Here is a 20,809-nt window from a genome sequence, read left to right as displayed (position 1 = left end):
ATTATGTTATTAATATGATATTACATTTCAGTGAACACTAAATTAATTGTGGTGAGACATGGTCATTCAGTTGTTTCTGTGCAGTGCTGAAATGTGTGTTTGGGTCAACATGGCTTGTAAATGTTTTCTTTTATGGAAAATTTAGCAGTACTAGTAAAGTTAATATGCTGTAGCCCATTTTGATTAGTTGAGTGTTAAATATCTCTGCTGCTCACAATAAACAGGTGAACACATATGCATAAGCAAATAGGTGTACACACATATACACAGACACACTGAATACAGTACATGGAGACATAAGAAGAAGTGATATTCACTTCAAAACCCCAACAGGGGTCTGGTCTCATGGGACAGTTTGAGCCAAATGCAGATGGTTGTTTCTTAACTGTAACCCTATTTTCACATGTAACATCTCTCTCTCTCTCTCTCCCTCTCTCTCTGCAACTCCATAGTAGTTAAAGTCCCATGAAAAATAGATACAACAAAAATGTTTGTTGCTCTTTGATTTTACGGAACATCAATAAAACATTACCTTCTGCTCCATTTAATTTGGTTTATTCTAAAAAGGCAACGGTTTATTCAGAACTTCAGTAGCAATGCAAAATGGACGAGGCATGGGCGTCTACGAGGACAAGCTCAATAAACACGCACACCTTCAATGGAACAATGAATTTTGCAAATACAAACATGTGAAATATATCTTGGCGCTGCCAGACCCAGCGTGTCCCAAGACTCTGGACTCCTGCTGCTCTGTTATTAAAAGGTGCTTCTAAGATTCGAAGGTGGTCCATTGTACCCTCGGGCAAGGTACCAAAACTGTAGTGTCTCAGTAAATATCCAGCTGTGTAAATGGGCAATGTGTTAAAAAAAAGTGAGCTCTGTAACTCACCCTGAATGAGGCTGCCTGACAAGCAAGGGAAATAGCAATAATATGATGGTGTGTAATGCAGATTACTAATTCATCAAAATCTCCTCTCCTCAAGTGTCACACTGACACGGAATGCCAACTCTCTCTGTGTAATCATCAATCCTGGACTGGCTGCAGACCACAGCAGAGAGAATTATAGAGAAATAGTGGTTATTTACTCAGGCTTTTGACCACCTTTTCATCTAAAAATGTTAAAAATGTGCCTGAATTACTTCAAATCCAGTTCACCTGTAGAGTAAATGTTCTGAGCATATGTTATACAATAAAAAAGATGTTCAGTAAACAGCCAGTTTTGCACTGCCTCTACTTGAAGGCAATGCTAAGTTGTTTGATATGAATTCACATGCCTGGACCCATATAATCCTGCCAATACTGCTATTGTTGCCCTACCGCTAACATACAACCTGATCCTACTATACACTGAAGACTTAGAAGAACCAAGAGGCTGGTTCTAACATAATTACCCCCAGTTGCATCATTCTACTTGTATTGATCATAGCATTAAAATTGCACTGAGTTTTGTGTTTTATGTTGTGAGTTCCCTCCGTGTGAAGGACGCATTGCAGAAAGCTTTCCAAGCTTAACCCCCAGCTCTGTGGCCCTCACAGGTTCAGGACGGAAGTGAACTATGATGTCCTGGAGGTCCGCGACGGGCGGTTCCCCTCGTCCCCGCTGATCGGCAGCTACCAGGGCACCCAGGTGCCGCAGTTCCTCATCAGCACGTCCAACTTCCTCTACCTGCTCTTCTCAACCGACAAGAGCCACTCTGACATCGGCTTTCGCATCCGCTACGAGAGTACGCATTCCCTACAGCAGGGTTTTCCAATACCACAGCAAAGACCTGTCTGTCTGTCTGTCTGTCTGTATTTCTGCCTGTCTGTCTGATTGTCTGTCTGTCTGGCTGTGTGTGTTTCTGTCTGTTTGTTTTTCTTGCTGCCGCATAGCCATAGCGATACCGCATGCCATGGGTAAACGTATTACTGCAAGTGTCAACAAATGTCACAACCGCGACGTCTCCATCTGCTGGAAGAGAAAGAATCTTGACAGTGAATGAATCTTAAAGATTCATCACTCTGAAAGTATTTTCAATGGCCCATTGTCAATACCTTTTTATCTGCTGAGATTTTATGATAATATGATTGCAATTTCACCCTGAAAGAAGTGGCACAGCTCCACGGTTACTGTATAAAGGATTGAAGTCTTTCTGATTGCACAGTGGTCTGTATTTGTTAAAACTGTTCATTGATATCATTTGATATTGACACATTGTTCATTGATAGCCACATCTTGTAAGCAGCGTGTATCTACGCCAGTGTTCCCAGAAGACAGCTTTTCGAAACACTCTGGCGATGAATAATGGTGTCAGCTTGTCTTGGAATTTCAGTACGCCTGTCCCTGGGCACTTTGGTATCAAGGAGGGACATGTAAATGCATGCGGTTCCTCTCAATCTCCAAACAATGGCACCATCCCAACTTTCCCCACCCACAACACTCAAATTACAATCACTGTCCTGGCGTATGTTTGTTTACACGGGGGCTCTTTGTTCAGCCTAAGACAAAACCTACCATTAAACCCTATGATTATCAGCCCTCTTATTTTTAGATCTATAAATTCAGCTAGAGCAATTACAACTCCTACTGTGAGGGGGAAAAAAAAAAACGCGCTATCAAGTGCTAAAGACAATATTAATGACCTCCTATTCAAAACGATCGCCATCAGCTCATCTGTCTGCGCACTGTGATTTCATTCTGCAGATCTACAATTATGAAATAATAGAGGATAGATTTTATTGTAAGATAAGCTCGGGCCCGCCCCTCTTTGCTTCTTCATTGCGCCACAGTGTCACCCGCTCTCTCCCTCCCCTCTGAATCATGGGCTGTCTGGCGCCTTGTACCCATGCCTTTTTATACCTGCGTGAGTCATGTGCTCCAACCTTTGCAGCTGTCGCAAAATGGAAGTGTGATTCGTGGCTTTGGCTATAAATTATTCAGTGGCGGTGCATCTCAAGAAAATGCTTTTCAAACAAATGTTACCTGAAAAAAGTAAAAATTATTATTATTATTATTATTATTATTATTATTATCATTTCATTGTGTTCAATTCATTATCATGTTCATGTTCATGTGAAAAAACCAAATAAGATGCCCAAATTGTCCAAATACTCATACATTGTCCAAATACTCAAATGTATTATTATTTACTAGTGGTACTTGTCTTTTATCAGTGTTTTCAATGTCTATGTCTATGTCTAATGGATGTCTGTGTCGCTTCTCATACAGCGGTGCAGTTACAGTCGGATCACTGTGTCGACCCGGGAATCCCTGTGAACGGCCAGCGTCACGGCAACGACTTCTACGTGGGGGCCCTGGTGACGTTCAGCTGCGACTCGGGGTACACCCTGAGCGACAGCGAGCCCCTCGAGTGCGAGCCCAACTTCCAGTGGAGCCGTCCCTTGCCCAGCTGTGATGGTATGACTCCTTTCGCAGTTTCATAAGCTAGCAATCTCCTTACGTTTTACCTTTTTTTGGTTTTATTTTTCATCATAAACGCTTACTTTATTGAAGGGCCTTATTGATTTTTGCCTCCTGTTTGTAATGACGGCAGTCATTTTCATCAGCACGTTTACGTCCGTGCATCTTGTAAACTCTGTTTTAGTGCATCGTCAAAGCCGGGACTAGTCGGAGCGTGGGCAGAGTACTCCATGGTTATTAGTGAGTTTACAGCCACTTATGGATGTTTCGGTTTCTCTCCACAGCGCTGTGTGGAGGGTATATCCAGGGAAACACAGGGACCATCCTTTCCCCAGGGTTTCCTGACTTCTACCCCCACAATCTCAACTGTACCTGGATCATTGAGACCTCGCATGGTAAAGGTGAGCACCAAACCAAGGCTGAGGGAGTTACCAGGAGCCCACCTGATCTTCAAACTAGTGGAGGTTTCCAACTAGAAGGGTTGATTTGACCTTCTTATTTTAGTTTTAATTGTTTACTTTTCCTCTTTTCCTGTCTTTCTCTCTTTCTCCCCGTCACCCCTCTGCCTCCCACTTACTCTCTCACTTCCTTTTCTACTTCTATCAGGTGTTCAGTTCACCTTCCACACCTTCCACCTGGAGAGTCCTCATGACCACTTGCTGGTGACAGAAAACGGTAGCTTCACCCAGCCGTTGTGGAGGCTGACTGGCTCCACCCTACCCCCTCCACTCAGCGCCGGCCTGTTTGGTAACTTCACGGCTCAGATCCGCTTCCTGTCTGACTTCTCTGTGTCCTACGAGGGCTTCAACATCACCTTCTCAGGTGAGTTGCTGTGACATTTGACCTACATGTGAATGAAACAGACTGTAAATTTCAAAAATGTTGTAAAATTTTCAGATCTAATCTCAAATTAGATATATGTTAATTATATATCGATCTGATCTCTCTTTCTGTAATCTTTCTCTCTGACCTGTTTCTCATTTACTCTTTCTATCTTCCTCTGGTCTTTCTTTCTCTCTGATCACACTTTCCTTCTGATCTCTTTCCTTTTCCCTCTCTGGTATCTCTCTGATCTCTCTCAATCTCCCTCTCTTTCTCTCTTCCTGATCTTTCTCTTATCTTTCTGATTTCTCTCTGATCATGCTCTCTTTCTCTCTCTGATCTCTCTCCCCTTTTAATCTCTCTCTCCAATCGCCCTCCGTCTTTAATCCATGTCTCTGATCTCTCTCTTTCTTGCTTTCTCTGTCTCTCTCTCGATCTCTCTTTATCTCTCTCTCGATCTCTCTTTATCTCTCTCTCTGTCTCACTCTGTATTTCTTACTACCTGTCTCTCTATCTTGCTCTATTTCTCTCTCTGCCTGGGTGTCTGTCTGTCTCTCTCTTACTCTATTTCTCTATCTCTCTCTCTCCCTCTCCCCCCCCCCCTCCCCTCCTTCTCTCTGCAGAGTATGACCTGGAGCCATGTGAGGATCCTGGGGTTCCCCCGTTCAGCACCCGCAAAGGCCTGCAGTATGGGGTGGGGGACACCCTCATCTTCTCCTGCTTCCCAGGGTACCGGCTGGAGGGGCCGCCCAGGGTCACCTGTCTGGGGGGGCGGCGGCGGGTGTGGAGCTCCCCTCTGCCAAGGTGTGTGGGTAGGTGGTCACGTGCTTTCATTTTGCTTGGTTAACATTTGACTTTAAATACCCCGACCCTACCCCACCCCACCCTCCACCTAAAAAAAGGATGACCTGAGAAAGGAAGTGGATATATGTATACTGAAAGCTAGTTCTAGCACTGCGCTAGAGGGAGGGCTTTTGTGCCCCCTCTTTGGTACAGTGTTCTCAGGATATATGTGTGAAAAAAAAAAAAAAAAAAACGAGAGCTTCACTGCACACATATATGTTACATAGTCTCTACAATAACAGCAATAAAGTCCTGAGCTCTCAATGGCCAGATGTCCTCAAGCTGGGTTATTGCTAGTGTGTTCTGGCATTTTGGCTGAAGCAGGTTATTAAGTTTAATGTATTTGTTTTTTTTGTTTTTTTTCTGTCAGCAATGTTTGGCAATTTTCGGTTTCTGCATATCGGTTTATGCTGTTTTGAGAAGTGGGTCAAGCAATTTCTAAACGAATAAGAATTTAAATTCACTCTGTCAAATCGCTTTGAACTGTTGTACACTTTGAGTTTAAACATATTTGCGTTTTTTTTTTCCCCCCTCTTTGCTTTTTGTGAGTTAGTTTCCATGAGGAGAAATGGAGAAAAGTAAATCGGTCATGACATGATAGGCAGGTTATTTATGGAAATGTGCATAACAGTTTTGAAATTGATGATAGATGCAGCTTTGCATTGTTGAGGTTTTATTTTAGCTGTAAACACAGTCAGCTGCCACAGCTAAAGAAATACATTCGCTGAACAGCCACGGTTACAGTGCAGTGTTTCACACCTGGCTAAACCGTGAAGCTCTTTTTTTTATTTATATGAGAGAACATAAGGAATTCCTTTGCCTCTGAAGGAAGCGTAGTCTGTCCTGAGGACACAAAGCAGGCTGAAGCCCCCAGACACCCCCGCATGCTGTACCCTCGTGCATGTCAGTGTGTGTGTGTGTGTGTGTGTGTGTGTGTGTGTGTGCGCATGTGGATGTGTAGCACCCATGCGTATGTAACACACTCTGTGTGCTCTCTCTCTCTCTCTCTCTCTCTCTCTCTCTCTCTCTCTCTCTCTCTATCTCTGCCAGCTGAGTGCGGGTCCTCGGTCACCGGCATGCAGGGTGTCCTGCTCTCGCCCAACTATCCCGCCTACTACGGAAACAACCACGAGTGCATCTACTCCATCCAGACCCAGCCGGGCAAAGGCATCCAGCTGCGGGCCCGGGACTTCCGGCTGGAGGAGGACGACGTGCTGAAGGTGAGAGCGGGGGTGGTCCTGCTGTAGGCTCGCCCAAGCTCATCCATTCGCCTGATTGACACCTCTACCTAAGCCGACGTACAAAGGGGACACATTCGCGAACCGTCAGTTTGTACTGAAGGATATTGTCTTAATCCCATAGTATATGAAGACGTGGGCCCTGCGGGTCTCCAATTCGGGGTCACTAGAACCACTTTGGCCCTCTCATCTCAGCAACTGACATTTTTCACTGTCACTTTGACTTAGACAGAACCTTGATTTATTTCTAATTTATGCATTTGTTTGCCAATTTATTTGTTTACTTATTAGGTAGCTTAATCACGGGTAGTTTATCTTGATGTAATCATACTGTTTGCGACATATCGCACGTTAACAGAGCTAGTTATTTACTGAAGTGATTCAGATTGAGGTACAGCAGTAATGCCCTCTGTGTCCGTGTGTGCCTGTGTGTACCTGTGTGTGTGTGTGTGTGTGTGTGTGTGTGTCTGTGTGTCTGTGTGTCCTCCAGGTGTATGATGGGAACAGTAACAGCGCCCGCCTGTTGGGCACCTTCTCGGGCACCGAGCTGCAGGATACCACCCTGAACAGCACCTCCAGCTCCTTGTGGCTGGAGTTCATCAGCAACGCCGAGAACACCAGCAAGGGCTTCGAGCTGCACTTCACCAGTGAGCGGGACCCCGTAACCGTGACACCCTACATAACATTACATTACATTACATTGCGTTACATTGCATTACATTCATTTAGCAGGCACTCTTATCCAGAGCGACTTACAGTGCAAAAGAACAGAAGTGTATCCATTCAAGTTGAATGAGCAACAGTGTCAGACCAGGCTAACAACACTCCCACTCCGGTGAGTGTGAGCATAACACTGTTCAAGCCCTACCACAAGTTAACTTGTGCAACCTGACTAGACAGCCTAGAATCTAAGGGATATGAACTATACCGTACACCACAGTCGCTAGATCGCAGAATCCAAAGGGCAGACTAACTGATAGGAGACAGTCAGTGTGTTCCCATGTCATGACGTTGAGTTCCTGTGAGTAATGGAATGGCAGGTGTAAGATTATAGAGCCTATTACCACGTTATACGCCCATGGTTTCACCAGGTAATATAGCAGAAGGTGACAGGAGAACCGAATGGAGGGCTTTTAGGCCAAGGGGGTTTGTTTAACGGCTGCCCTCCGCGTTGACAGTCACCAATTTCCGGTGTCCTCTGCGGTCACATTTACATCTAGCTACTTGGCAGACAGTCTTATCCAAACTGACTTGCAAAACAAAGGCACAAAGGTGTGTATTGCAAGGTCACATGAACAGCAGTACATATGAAAAATGGACAGACTGACTTTATCTGTCCATATCAGGTAAGGGCTCATATAGGAACAGGGCTCATAACTGAAAGGTTGCTGGTTTGATTCTGGGCTTGGACACTGCTGTTGTACCCTTGGGCAAGCAACTACTAAACCACCATTGCCTCAGTAAATATCCAGCTGTATAGATGGATAAAACTGTGACCTACTGTATGTAAGTTACTCGGGATAAGAGCATCTGCTAAAAGACAATAACGTAATGTAATGTCACGCAATCTCTCTCTCCAGGTTTTGAGTTGGTGAAGTGCGAGGACCCTGGGGTGCCCCAGTTTGGCTACAAGAAGGAGGATAAGGGCCACTTTGCAGGGAGCACTGTGTCCTACAGCTGCAACCCGGGGTACACGCTGAAGGGGACGGAGGTGCTGACGTGTCTTCGAGGAGAGAGGCGGGCCTGGGACAGCCCCCTCCCACTCTGTGTTGGTAAGACTCTGGCACTCGATCTGCATAACCACGTCCCCATTTTCCCCTGGATGAAAGCGAATAATTTGCAGTTGGACAGTGGAAGGTATTTGCAGAGTGAAAGGTGGGCGTGGTTTTGTGGATGTTTTGTGCTGCTTGTGCTCGTTTATAACACAACATGAGCAGATGAATGGCCAGACCCTGTTTTAGGCTCATGACGTCAGCCACCCACTGCATGCACACACAGATTGACCTGCATCATCCTGTACCATCAGGTATCTGCTTCTGCTCTTCTGGGAAGATATCTCTTTTAAAGTCACCCTTGTAGGAGCAAGAGACTGCATGATTTGTGTCCTCCCCTAGAGGGTGATTAAAAGAATTTTCTTCTAAAAGTGTTTTAATTTTGGTCCTCTACAGTATAGTTCTCCCTCTGAATTTGTCAGTACTATTCTCTTGGATTTCATAAGTTCTAGTCAATTTGAGACCTACTGGAACTTGTAACACAGTTTTTTTTTTCTTTGAGAGAAGGGCGAGCTTTGAAAGGTTGAGTGCATGATTTTTTTTTCTCTACTCTAACCTAACCCCCCTCCTCAGAAGCCCTCCCCTCCTGGCTATAGCAGGGAGAGAGACTGAAAACCTTAATGTAGTTTCATGACTTTTGGAGCAGGTCATCACTGCAGTCCGAGAAGATGGGTTTGTTTCATAGTGATTTATCACCTTGCCGTGTGCAGTCTGGGAACATTCATCTGATAGAGGTTCGGCAAGAGAAGGAAAAAAAAGAGAAAAATAAACTTGAGAGAGAAAAAAAAGATTAATTTGATCACAAGTACATTGGACATTTGATATATGCTTTTCATTTTTTAGGTTTTTTTTATCTTTTTAGCCTTGTGTTTTTGAAGCTTTTGAAAGCGTAAGGGCACTTTTTTTTCCCACTCCGGCTCCACGCAGTTTGTATTTTGCAAGTTTAAGTGTCCTTATGTTTCAGTCTAATCATTTCTTTTGATAGCAAAAATGATCAGAGCCAATCGCCAATGATTTTTGCTGTGCACGTGTGGCGTATGATGTGTGAGACTGTGTACGGTGCCATCAGAAGTGTGTAAACGCATTTGAAATGTTGTCAGGTGTTAGACATGCGGTGACAGTTCTTTTCAGGTGGGCTTCGTTTCAAGCCTCCATCATGAGCTGCCACTAAAAGTCTGACAATGAGAGAAGAGAAGCGAACAGCTCACCTCCATTTACAGTCATAACAAGGCGCAACGACGCGGGGCTTTGATGTTCCTGCCGCAAAGCGTCACGCGCGGGCAGACGCGGCGAAATGATAAGACGCTTCTGCTCTCTGACTCATCGGGCAAATGGCGGAGGTGACAGGGATTCTCAGCTAGCGTGGAGTCTCTCTTGAAGAGGGTCATGTGGCGTGTCACTCGCAAACCCATCAATCAAGAGCCATGACCGGGGGTGGGGGGGCGGACAGCCGGTCGTGACAACATAAAACGCGGGCCCCTGCCGAACCTGCCACGCATCGCTCCGACATCGTCGGTGCTCTCCGGCAGATGCTAACACCCTCGGCAAAGTGTTTTGACAGGCGGTTCTCTATCATCTCCAGTGATTTTAGTCATCATTCTCTCCTGATTACAGGCAGTGTGCTGTCTTTGAACATCTCCACGCTGAATGTTCAAGCACCAGTGGGCGTGACTCTACCTGTGCTCTGATAAACCGGCATCTGTTTTCCAAGGCATTGTGGTGTGCTGACTGAAACTGTGTTTGCATCCGGAGGGTTGTATGTTCAAGTCCCACAGTATGTAGCACACTGCCATTGTGACTTGAGCGTGATCTTAAACTAAATAGCTTTTGCTCAACTGCTATAAAAAATAATGTTTAAAATTTTGAGTTGCTCTGGCACATCTGCCAAGCAAAAAGGGAATGATAATATGATAGTATGTGATCTTTTGGAAAATGGAACATTATAATGCATTGTTTTATAACCAAGCTGACATTGGGAGATGAAAAAAAAAGAAAAAAAAAAGAAATGGATTTTTTTTGAGACAGTCAATTTTCCAATGGACTCCCAGAACAGATGACCTTGTGTGTATCAAGGGCCTCTGAAAAAGCAAGATATATGAGTGTGTGTGTATGTGTGGTGTGTTTATGAGTATGTGTGTGTGTGTGTGTGTGCTTGTGTTTGTGCGTACGTGTTTATGAATGTGTGTGTGTGTGTGTGTGAGCTGCGCAGGTCTGTGCATGCCTGTGTGTATAAAATGACTCGTATTTGGTCTGTGACCTCTGGGACACTCTGAGGAATTCACTGCTTACTGAGCCGTGAAACTAGAACTGTCACATTCACCGCCCCAAACATGGTGACAAAACAAGTGATTTGTAGCACATAACCTGACACGAGCATGATACGGGCAGGATGGATCGCAGCGCTGCGGCCGCAAATACAAAATTAACTCTACCAGCAGTATTTAGGACAGGAAATATGTCGCAACGCTGGATATCTCTATCGGTGGTGCATGTCACCGTGTGATGTATGTCACTGTTATTCCGAGTCAGAAATATGTGTTATAGGCTGGTATTATTTAAAGCTGGGAGGTAGAGGGACCTGGTGTTATGGAACCTAATAATGCATGGGGTAACATTCATACTGCGAAAATGAAGACGCGACCCAAGGTGTCTGGCACTGCGATTACTGGAATAAGAAGATTAATGACGAGAGCGGACTTTGGCCCATCAAGGCTTGTCATTGTGCCTGTAGTCTCAAGTGTATCTAGCTCTGTGTCAAGCCTGGTCTTGGGAACTAAGGGTCTCCTCTTCAACTTTGACTCTTAAAATAAGACATAATAAGATTAAGATAATCTCTTTATGAAAAAATTTGCTTTCTACTGTAGTGTCAGCTAATTTCCATCTACTATATACCCTCATCCTCTGCCTATAGGACTCAGCTTGAAGTAGCTTCTGTAGTCTTTGCTGTTTATCCCTCCACGATGAATAAAAACCTCAGTAATGTACAAGTACGTTAACTCATATAAGCTTCAGTCTGATCCAGATAGGCTTTGGGCCTTGGTCAAGTCTTGACCATATTTCAATTCAGTGCCCCCAGTCAAACCACTCAGCCATAGATTGAATGTAACATGTTCAATTTACCACAGCAAAAGAAAAATCATTATTTTCTCAGGGTTTCACTCAATCTGTATTGCAGGAATTCTGGGATCGAAATCTGTGTTTTTGTTTTTTTTTTGTAGCTGAGTGTGGAGGAACGATCAAGGACGAACCCACGGGACGCATACTGTCGCCCGGTTACCCGGCGCCCTACGACCACAACCTGCACTGCGTCTGGACCATCGAGGCAGCCCCTGGAAGCACCATCGGGTAAGTGCATCCTCTCAGCCTGAGGAAACTCTGACTGGTGATGCCATGATGCAGGGCCGTGTGTTCATTTGCTTCTGTTCCTAACACAACCTAACTGTAACCACCTCCAAAACCGGCACAGTGAAAAGCAAAACATAACCAAAAGAACAAAATGTACTCCGAATTGGACATACCCATTAGACATACTCGTTCATTCTTCTGCATTAATGAATGAATGCACAGTGCTTGACCCTCAAAATAATGGAAATTAACAAATAAATCCTTTAAATACTCCTAATTGTAATATTCCTTCAGGTAAATTGTCATAAAAGTCAAGGACCCAATACAGGAACAAAGCACACTATGGTTATAATGGATCTAAATGCCTTCAGCTGACGTGCTAAGGGGCTGTTGTCTTTTTTTTTTTGTTTTTCTTTAAAAATATAATTGAAAAGAGAGACACAAGGAGACAGACACAGTTAAAAACATAATTAAAATATTGCGGTCCATGTTTATCTGATGACAGTGGGAAATTCATTATTTGAATGTGAGACCAAGAGATCAGAAACTGAATACTTGGATCGGCATTAAAATTGTTAAAAAGAAATGAATGAGAAAGTTTTACTCTTTTCCATAAATATTCATGAAGGAGAGCCTATGAACCCAGCATAAATACAATAATGATAATAATAATAATAATAATTCACTGATATTGTTAATTTCCCCTGCCTGAGAGTGAGGAAATGCAGATCTCTTTGCAGTGAGTCATTATATGCACAGAAAGAGCTGAGGCTTCACACATTGATTGGTGAAAGAAGCAAGGTTTCATTATTCAAAATATTCAATCTTGGGAGTCTATAGAATATTCAAATATGTAGAAATGGACAGTTCTGGTTTATTTACACCCCCCCCCCCCCCCCCCACAGCATTGTAAATTGGCACTAGCTGTGCTTCTCGGTTTTTTGATGGAAGGATGCCTTGACGAGACTCATCCTGTCACGGTAAAGGATAAGGCCTTCAGAGGCGCCTCGACGTTCGCCGGTGCAGGAGAATTGCATTGTGGGGTGAAAACTCGAGGCAGGTCTGAAAAGAGGGTTTGGTTCCAGTGTCTGCTGCTCTAGACCGACTGACCTTTCTCTCGCACAGACCGCCACCGTTCCCAATTAGCGACATGACAAGCTCACTCCTTAATTGATGCTCATTCCTCTCTGTATTTTTTTGGGGAGAAAACTTCACCACAATGAGGTCCTGTAATTGGAATATGGTTTTAATTCGGTTATTCATCAGGGATCTTTCTGACCTTCATAACTTCGTAATTATTTATTTATTTACTTGCTTACTTATTCACCACTTATTATGTTCATTATTTTTTCTTTTGTTTGACTAGAAGGATTAAGATGCTACCATCAAGTGCTTGTAAACAGACTGCTGATGTATAATTGCATAAGAGTGGCATACAGAATGCAGAAATACAGAATATTAAATGGTAAGATGACCATGAAATCTGTGGTCATATTTTTGTCACTCTGTTGCTGCCTAATAGGATAGCACTTCTTATTCTCTGCCCACTTCAGTACAGTGCCTCTCTGGGCTGTGAATAACTACTTCTATCTATAGCAGTGTGTTTCAGTATCACTATATGTGCAGTACTTGGCCATTGAAGTCCCAACTTTTGCTTGCTTGACTAAGTTCTAGCAAGGAAACTATTCAGCAGTGAAAGACCAAGTTATTTGGGATGTCAGCGAACCCCGAGGTATCGATAATAGGACATTATCACCGACACAGTTTCCTCCAGGCTCTTGTTAACCCAGTGAAAAACAAAACAAAAAAATCGATGTAACCAGCAATGCCGGAATAAGATGGGGGATGCACTGAACTTTTTTTTTTTTTGTGTTGGAGGATTTGAGCAGAAGTCTGTGTAATTGGTGCTGGGAAGTCAAGAGTCAGCCTGGCGGTTTATGAAAATGAATGTGTCGCTATGGCGATGACGGATTTTATCTGCCTGGCATGAGCAGTGAGGAGAGACAGAAGAGAGAGAGAGAGAGAGAGAGAGAGAGAGAGAGAGAGAGAGAAATATAGGAGAAGAGAAGAAATATAAGAAAGAGAACAAAAGAGAGAAGGAAATATGGGGAGAATAATGCAGAAGGGGACAGAGGAGGAAGGGGTGACAGACACAGAGAGGGATAGACAGAGAGAGACAAGTACAGGCTGCAAGCAGTGGAAGAGGTAGAAGAAGATGGCTTGGGAGAGTCCTTTTGTTATTGAGAAAATGGGGGAATGGTCTAGGATGGGTAAGGCATGTAGGAATGTGTAACCAGAGCAGAATATGTGCCAAACCAGACACTATCGAACTCCATGTCCAATGCGTTTTCCCTGCAGGAAAATAACAGCTTCATTAATTCAATCGCACTGCAGTCAGCTTGGTTAGATTGGTGTATTGATTAAAATAATTTCTGTAGAATGCGTAGGAACAAACAAGTATGTTTAGAATTTCCTTGAACTTGCGTGGGTTTGCATGCATCATCACAACACCTACATACTGCGCCGATACAAGGGATGTTAAGGAACGAGCAAAGTTTGAGGGAGAGCGCCGGAGAGAGGAGGAAGACGATAAGGGGAAGGGAACGGGAAGGAGGGGAGCAGAGACGAAAGGACAGGGGAACAGAGGGATGAAATGAGAAGGAGCACAAGGGAGGGAAGAGTGCGGGGCAGTGAGAAAGAGAAGAGAAGAGAGGAAGAGACGGAGAGTTCCACCACCTGTGTTCCCTTCTCTCTGGTGAATGAGAGTAATTATATCTAGAGGGGATCATCAACGTGGAGCAGGTGTTTGGGTGTCGGGGGGGTGGGGGGGTGGGGTGATGATAAGGAGGGAGGTTGAGAGAGGTTCCCACATCACGGATGGAGGTTAATTAAAAATTACTTGAACCCCCCCCCACACACACACACACCTCCCTCTCTCTCACTCTCTCTCTGCCCCTCTCGCTGTCTCTCCATATCCCTCCCTCTCTCCCTCTCTCTCTCTCTCTCTCACTGTGTACGGTTCCTTGCATACATAACCCGACGTAAGGTATGCATACATATTCCTTTGATCCCATCTTTCCTGTTTAATTATTAAATGTCATTTGCAATGCATTAGCCGGGGACGGTCCTCTCCCTGATGAGGACATGCTGATGAGGGAGAGAGTGTGCTGGGAGGGGTAGCGCAGTGTGGGTGTGGTAAAGATACTGTGGGTGTGGTAAAGATACTGTGGGTGTGGTGAAGGGACAGTATGGGTATATGTTAAGGGAAAGTGTGGGTGTGGTAAAGAGGCTGTAGGTGTGGCAAAGGGCGGTGTGGGTGTGGTAAATGGGCAGTGTGGGTGTGGTAACGGGGCAGTGTGGATGTGGTAAAGAGACTGTGGGTGTGGTTAAGGGACTGTGGGTGTGGTAAAGGGACATTGGGAAGATTGGGAATTGATTGGGAAAATTGAAGACATAATTTGTGACAGTTGGAAAGGAGGTTGGGTATGGGAACAGCGTGGAGCCTCTTAAAGACAGGATTCTGGAGGGGGGCTGGGACATTTTTGGGCAGGATTTGAACAGGATAGAGCAGGGCTATGGGCAGTGAGCACAGTGGGGCTACATGAAGCAGGATTCAGAAGAGACACAGCCTAGGTCTGTTTTGGCTAGGGATTTTGGAGAGGATGCAGTGCAAGGTTGTCTAAGGACAGGCTTGAGGAGGGGTGTAGTGTGGCTCAGGACGGGATTGCCGAGGCATTCAGTCTGTGAGTATTTCGGGACAGGATTCCGGTAGGGGTGCGGCGTGGGGATTCAGGAGGGGGGTTTTTTCGGCTCATCCCACTTTCATCTGCGGCGTCTCCACCTCCGATCTGCTCTCGCTCGGCGAAAGGTGATAATTACCTTCAACAGCCACTTCACGTCTCGGGCCCTCCAGTCTTTTCACGCGCTCTGGATTAGGTATCCCATAAGCCCCTGCTCCAAGCCGGCTTTGCCTTTCTGCAGAGCGAGCAGCTCGTTTGCATCGGGGTGAGAAAATCTGTGGAATTAACAGCGCCCAAACACCCCCCCCCCGCCCCCTTGTTCTTTTTTTTTTGCCGATATTTGCGCTGGGTGTCGGTGCACCCACAGAAGACCTTCAGTATGACACAGATTCTCTGTAAATGTTGTCTTTCGGATTCCAGATAACAGAAGGGTGATAACTTTCTGAAAATACACAAGAATAAGCATCTTTCTTTTGCGAACTGTAGAGTCAGGTTATTTGGGGCCTATAAGTGAGAGGGGAGTTTCGTGGAAAGATATTTTCAGACACAACTACCCTACACTCTTATGTACACAAATATACACTCATGGACAGGCATACGCACACACAGACTTGTGCACAGACACACACACATTGAGGCACCCTCACAGACACAGATACGCACATGCTCACATGCTTGTGGGCACACACACATTCATATAAACTTTTGCATACACACACGTGCACACATACACACACCTCACGCACTTGCACACACACACACACACACGCAAATACACTTTTCCATACACATGCACATGCACACATGTGCACACACACAAACACACACACACACACACACACACACACGCACACACACGCTGGCCATGAGCTGCCCTCATCTTTCCCGGTGCCCCCTGGGGAGCACTTTGCTCTGAAAGCCAGCGGCAGGAATTGATGAGTCCCACAGATTGTGCGGTGTGGATTTACTGTGTAGGGAGAGCAGATTTGCTGAATAAGGCCACCAGCAGCTCTTATAAAAAGCAGTCTTGAAACAAAGTGTATTAAGATGACTATCAATAATGGAGTGGGCACCAAAGGCCGCTGACTAACAGGCCTCCAAATGGAGCCACACGTTTTTTGTCCCTTTTCTCTTCCCATCCCGATGACAAAATTCAGACCACTCAAACATATTGGGTCGCCGACTTTTATCATATTTTAACCATAGGTGTATTATAATTCATAGTATTTAAAGGATGTATTTATAAAGTACCATCATTGTGAGGGTCAAGTGTTGTCATTCGTTCATTAATGTGGAAAAATGAATGAGTATGTCTAATTTGGCGTACAGAATTATCAGGTGGAGAGGGAATACTTGGCTAACCACAATGATTTTTTTCTTCTTCTACTTTTCCTTCTTTTTTCCCTCCACTTTCATTTTTATGAACTCGGTGTCTGGGTTGTCTCGTGCCAGAGAGTCCAGGAGGAACTGAAAGAGATGCCCCCCTCCATACACATGCACACACACACGCGCACACACACACACACACACACACACACACACACACACACAGAGCTCTGCCATGTGACACGTGTCATTCTGACACGGAATAATTCCACCTCTGTGTGATTTTGCCCCTGTGTAATTCGTTCCTGCTGTAATTCCATTTGCGTGCAATTACATTCTCCTCTAAATCCCTCTCTGTGTAATGGAATACCGGTGTAATTCCATCGTGGTGCAATACCCCCCCCCCCCCGCTTCATTCTGTTTGATATCGTGCCTGCTTCACTATGCCTGTGTAACTCCTAAGTCCCTCTGTAACTCAGACTCTGTTTGATTCGGTCCTTGTGTGCTTCCATCATTATTTCATTCTGTCGCTGTGTGGTTCCAAGCCTGCTTCACTGTGTCTTTAAGTATCTCTGTCAGAAAAAAGTGTTTCTCTCCTTGTGCCTTTTTGTTGTCTGTGCATACAGTAGCTGTTCCTGTGGAACCTCTTTCTCTGCGTGATTCCATCACTATTTCACTATGTCTAAGTTTAATTCAGTTGCAGTGTAATCCCATTTTCTGTGTGTGTGTGTCTCTGTGTTTTAATCCCCTCCTGTGTGAATCCATCTCTGTGAAATTCTTTGTGTTTTAATCTGTCCGTATGCAAATCCATCTCTGTGCGATGCTGACTGTTTTAATCTCTCCCTTTGCGGATCCTTCTCCGTTGTAATTCTGTGTGTTTTATTCTGTCCCTTTGTGATGCCGTCCTTGTCTCTGCGCTGCGCTGGATGTGCTATGCTGTGTGTCAGGGCCTGGCAGTTCATTATTAGGCACCAGGAGGGGCCCCTTTGGCCCAGGTCCGCTGTGCTCGGCAGTGGAGGCAGCGTGTGGTCGCCATGGCGGCGCGTGGTCGCCGTGGCGGTGCAGGATGAGGTTACAGCTGCACAGTGCGCCACCGATGGCAAGACAGATCACACACTGCTTTCTGTCACGCCAGCCCAGGGCTGCGCTCTGGCAGATTAACATTATAGGGTACTGCAGTGGAGCATTCACATTTCCCCGTCTGTGTTCCTTGATTGCTCTTGATTTGACTAGTGATTTTACTCCCCCCACCCCCCCCCCCCCCTTTCAAAATTGTGACTTTTTTTTCCCCCCCTCCTCAGATCTTGTGAAACTGTGAGACGTTATTGTATTCTGATTCATCTCTCACGATATAGCTCTCTCTCTCTCCCCCTTGTTCTCTCCCTCCCTCCCCTCTGTCACTCTCTGTCTCTCGCTCTCGTCTCTTTTCTTTCTCTGAGAGGTCTTTATTTGCCGCTCACTGGAAGCGCGCTGTTGGCCGAAGCAGAGCCGATTGCGAGAGAGAGGGAGGCAGGCGTTTGAGCTGTTCCTTTCCGGCCAGCCGGGGGCCCCGCCCAACGGGCGGGAGCCAATCAGCCACCACGAAGCTCGTTCCCATGCTCGTTCGCCTAGTTTCATTTAAAATGCAAATCTGACAGCCCCCCCACGCCCCCGTCCCCTACTCTCCGCACCCCCCCCCCCCACACCAGCCGCTGAGAAGGAAGATGAGAGAAAGACGAGGGAGGAAGAAAGAAGATCTGTCACAGGACAGGACAGAACATAGGGATTAGCGGGCAGAGGCGGGCGGGGAAGGGGCCGGTGTGCGCCCGCAAGAACAGCCCGGGGAAAAAAGGCGCTGTGAGCGGCCTCAGATGCGCGCGCCTGGTGAACAAGGGAATGAAAATAGCCAATCGGGGCTTCGCCCGGCACGCATGCTACGTGATCCCCGTTCCAACACGGTCTGTGTCAGCAGGCAGCGTGTCCGGGTAAGTCCCAGGGCGGACACACATGTACCCGGATTCTGCCGTGATGCAGCGAGAAATAATGATACAATGATACATACATGAGCACCGGGCAGATGTGAATAAGGCAGATTGAAACAGCGCCCGGCTCTGAATGAGGCAGATCGCAGTGACCCGTTCTCCATGGCCCAGTTGAACGCTTTGCCATTCGTGCAGGCTGTTCTTTATCTGACGCCTTCAATAGCTAAGAGTGACGCACACTATGCTGTGATGCAAAACGTTGCAGGAAAGACAGTTTCATTCTGCAGGCTGTCCCATCCAGCGGTTGGGAGGAGTAAGCCCTGATCCGCATGCCGCACGCAAGCGCATCCCACCAGCCGCATCTGGCAGCAGAAGGTCGGCGGAGCCGGCGCGCACCTGAACGGGTCGTTCTGCTTTCAGTGAACGCCGCTCCCCTCCGCAGGCCGACCCCGTTGATGTAGGACTGGTAAACAACAAAGGCAGGGCGGTCAAATAATTGCTGCGTTTATTGGATTTGCAATAACGCCGGGGCCGGGGAATAATTAATCTCGTTTACAGCCGCAGGATTAAGCGAGCCGGGGCCCGCGCTGCGGAGGAGAGCGAGACGCGGGGCCCCGCTCTTTAGTGCGTAAGCCTCTTTAATCGCCGCCGGCCAAGGATGCGCCGCAGCGTGCCGTGCGCGGCTCGCCGATGCCAGCTCTTCAGACTCCCGCTGTGACAGACGCCGCCACCCCCCGGCCGCCCCCGCTCCTGCCACATGAATCCAACGGACAGCGTGGGACACTTTAAATCTCTGCCTGAGGAGGTTTGGCGGAGGGGACACCTCAGTAACTCCACCCTCCAGGCCCTTATAGTTCACTACAAGTCCGTTCTGAACCACAAAGCCATTAAAGGAAGTGAGCTGGAATCGCCCACACCTGACTTGCGCGTGAGTTTCACTGATACGACGGGGCACCAGCGGTAAGGAGCAGGGCTTGTAACGAAAAGGTTGCTGGTTTGATTCCCCGCTGGGGCACCGCTGCTGTTCCCTCGTGCAATGCACATAACCGGCAATTTCCTCAGTAGATATCCAGCTGTATAATTAGATAAGGTAAAAAAAAAAATTGTAACCTGTGTAAGTCACTGTGGATAAGAGCATCTGCTAAATGACAATAATGTAATGCAATGCAGTGTTTCCAGCAGAAACAAAATGTTGCTGAGCATTGCAGAAACAACTAATAACCCCACTGAAATATTCCGAATGTTTGACATACGTTGTAATGTATTTTAGATCACTTTGAGCTCAGCATTGTTTTTGTCAGCCTGTTCCCTCTACAGTCACGGATAGAGCCACAGCAACCCCCCCCCTTCGAAACGCGGTGTGGGCTCGCGGTAAATTCCGGGTTCATCGATCGTGTCGCGGTGGAGTTTGTTTGCCTCTTTTCACTTCAAACTGTGCCTGCAAAATGCCACCGTCTCCTCGTGCGGCATCAGGCCCTCTGAGGGCTTTTTTTCTTTATTCCAAAGGAGCTTTTTCCGCTCACGGTGGCCCCCGGCAACAGAGGCCGGCCGAGGTGTCACAAAGCGCAGATCAGAGGTCCAGGCCTGCGAAAACAAAGGACCTGCGCCGGTCCGCGAGGATGGCCGGTGACCCGCAAACAGCAGAGCGTGCCCTGACCTACTCCCTCTCAGCAAGCCTGCAGCAGGCGGAGGGAGCGTTTCTGGGATTCCAGCGGAGTGCAGACACAAGCATCCTTCTCCCCTTTCCGCACCAAGCTGAGAGCCACTTAACTGCAGCGATTACAGGATTGAAGTATTTACCGGGCATGGGGAAGAGCACTCTCGGTAATTAGTGTACGGGAGTTAATGGACCCTGTGTTGCGGTGGAGCGGGCCTATCTTGCCTGGGATCCGGCTCCCTCCGACTGATGCATCTGCTCGGGGGTAACCTGCACCCGTCGCGGGTTCATGCCCGGCCATACCTCTGCAGCCTCTGAAGCAGGAGTCGGTGACGCTGCTTACCGGCGTCCTTCACGTGAAGTCTGTCTTTAGCACACTCCCTCTCGGGATCAGTGAGCCACACTGCAATGTGGCTCTGAGTGCGCTTTTTACTGCCCGGCCTTGCTTTCCTTTTATTAGTGTCATTCAGCTGCTCTGTCGTCTGTGAAATAAGATGCACAAGTATACTTTTGGTTTTTTTTTTTTTCGTTTTTTGTTTTTTTCTTACTTGCATGCGGACAGAGGTGGAAAACCCCGGCTTCAGAGAGTAAAAGTCCTACCATGTATTTGTTCTAGCCATTCACTAAACAAGGTGATTTCACTAATTAGCTCTTCTACCTGGCCGAAGAGTTGTGCTAATTAAATTCAGGTGGTGTAGTGCATGG

General features: G+C 46.4%; 1 protein-coding gene across 1 annotated transcript in view; it reads left to right on the top strand.

The window, feature by feature from the left end:
• The window catches only part of csmd2 (CUB and Sushi multiple domains 2), a 275,160-nt gene that overhangs the window by 178,950 nt on the left and 75,401 nt on the right, over positions 1-20,809 (top strand). Inside the window, exons 17-25 of the mRNA XM_036555086.1 lie at positions 1,537-1,724; positions 3,209-3,397; positions 3,685-3,801; positions 4,007-4,222; positions 4,846-5,034; positions 6,116-6,285; positions 6,794-6,950; positions 7,884-8,075; positions 11,294-11,420. Coding sequence (XP_036410979.1) covers positions 1,537-1,724; positions 3,209-3,397; positions 3,685-3,801; positions 4,007-4,222; positions 4,846-5,034; positions 6,116-6,285; positions 6,794-6,950; positions 7,884-8,075; positions 11,294-11,420 — 1,545 coding nt within the window. The remainder of the gene's footprint in view (positions 1-1,536; positions 1,725-3,208; positions 3,398-3,684; positions 3,802-4,006; positions 4,223-4,845; positions 5,035-6,115; positions 6,286-6,793; positions 6,951-7,883; positions 8,076-11,293; positions 11,421-20,809) is intronic.

This window comes from Megalops cyprinoides, chromosome 21 (assembly GCF_013368585.1).
Source record: "Megalops cyprinoides isolate fMegCyp1 chromosome 21, fMegCyp1.pri, whole genome shotgun sequence".
In the NCBI taxonomy this organism is placed as follows: domain Eukaryota; kingdom Metazoa; phylum Chordata; class Actinopteri; order Elopiformes; family Megalopidae; genus Megalops; species Megalops cyprinoides.
Note: the sequence above shows the minus strand (reverse complement) of the source record. Positions and strands in the feature narration are given on the sequence as shown.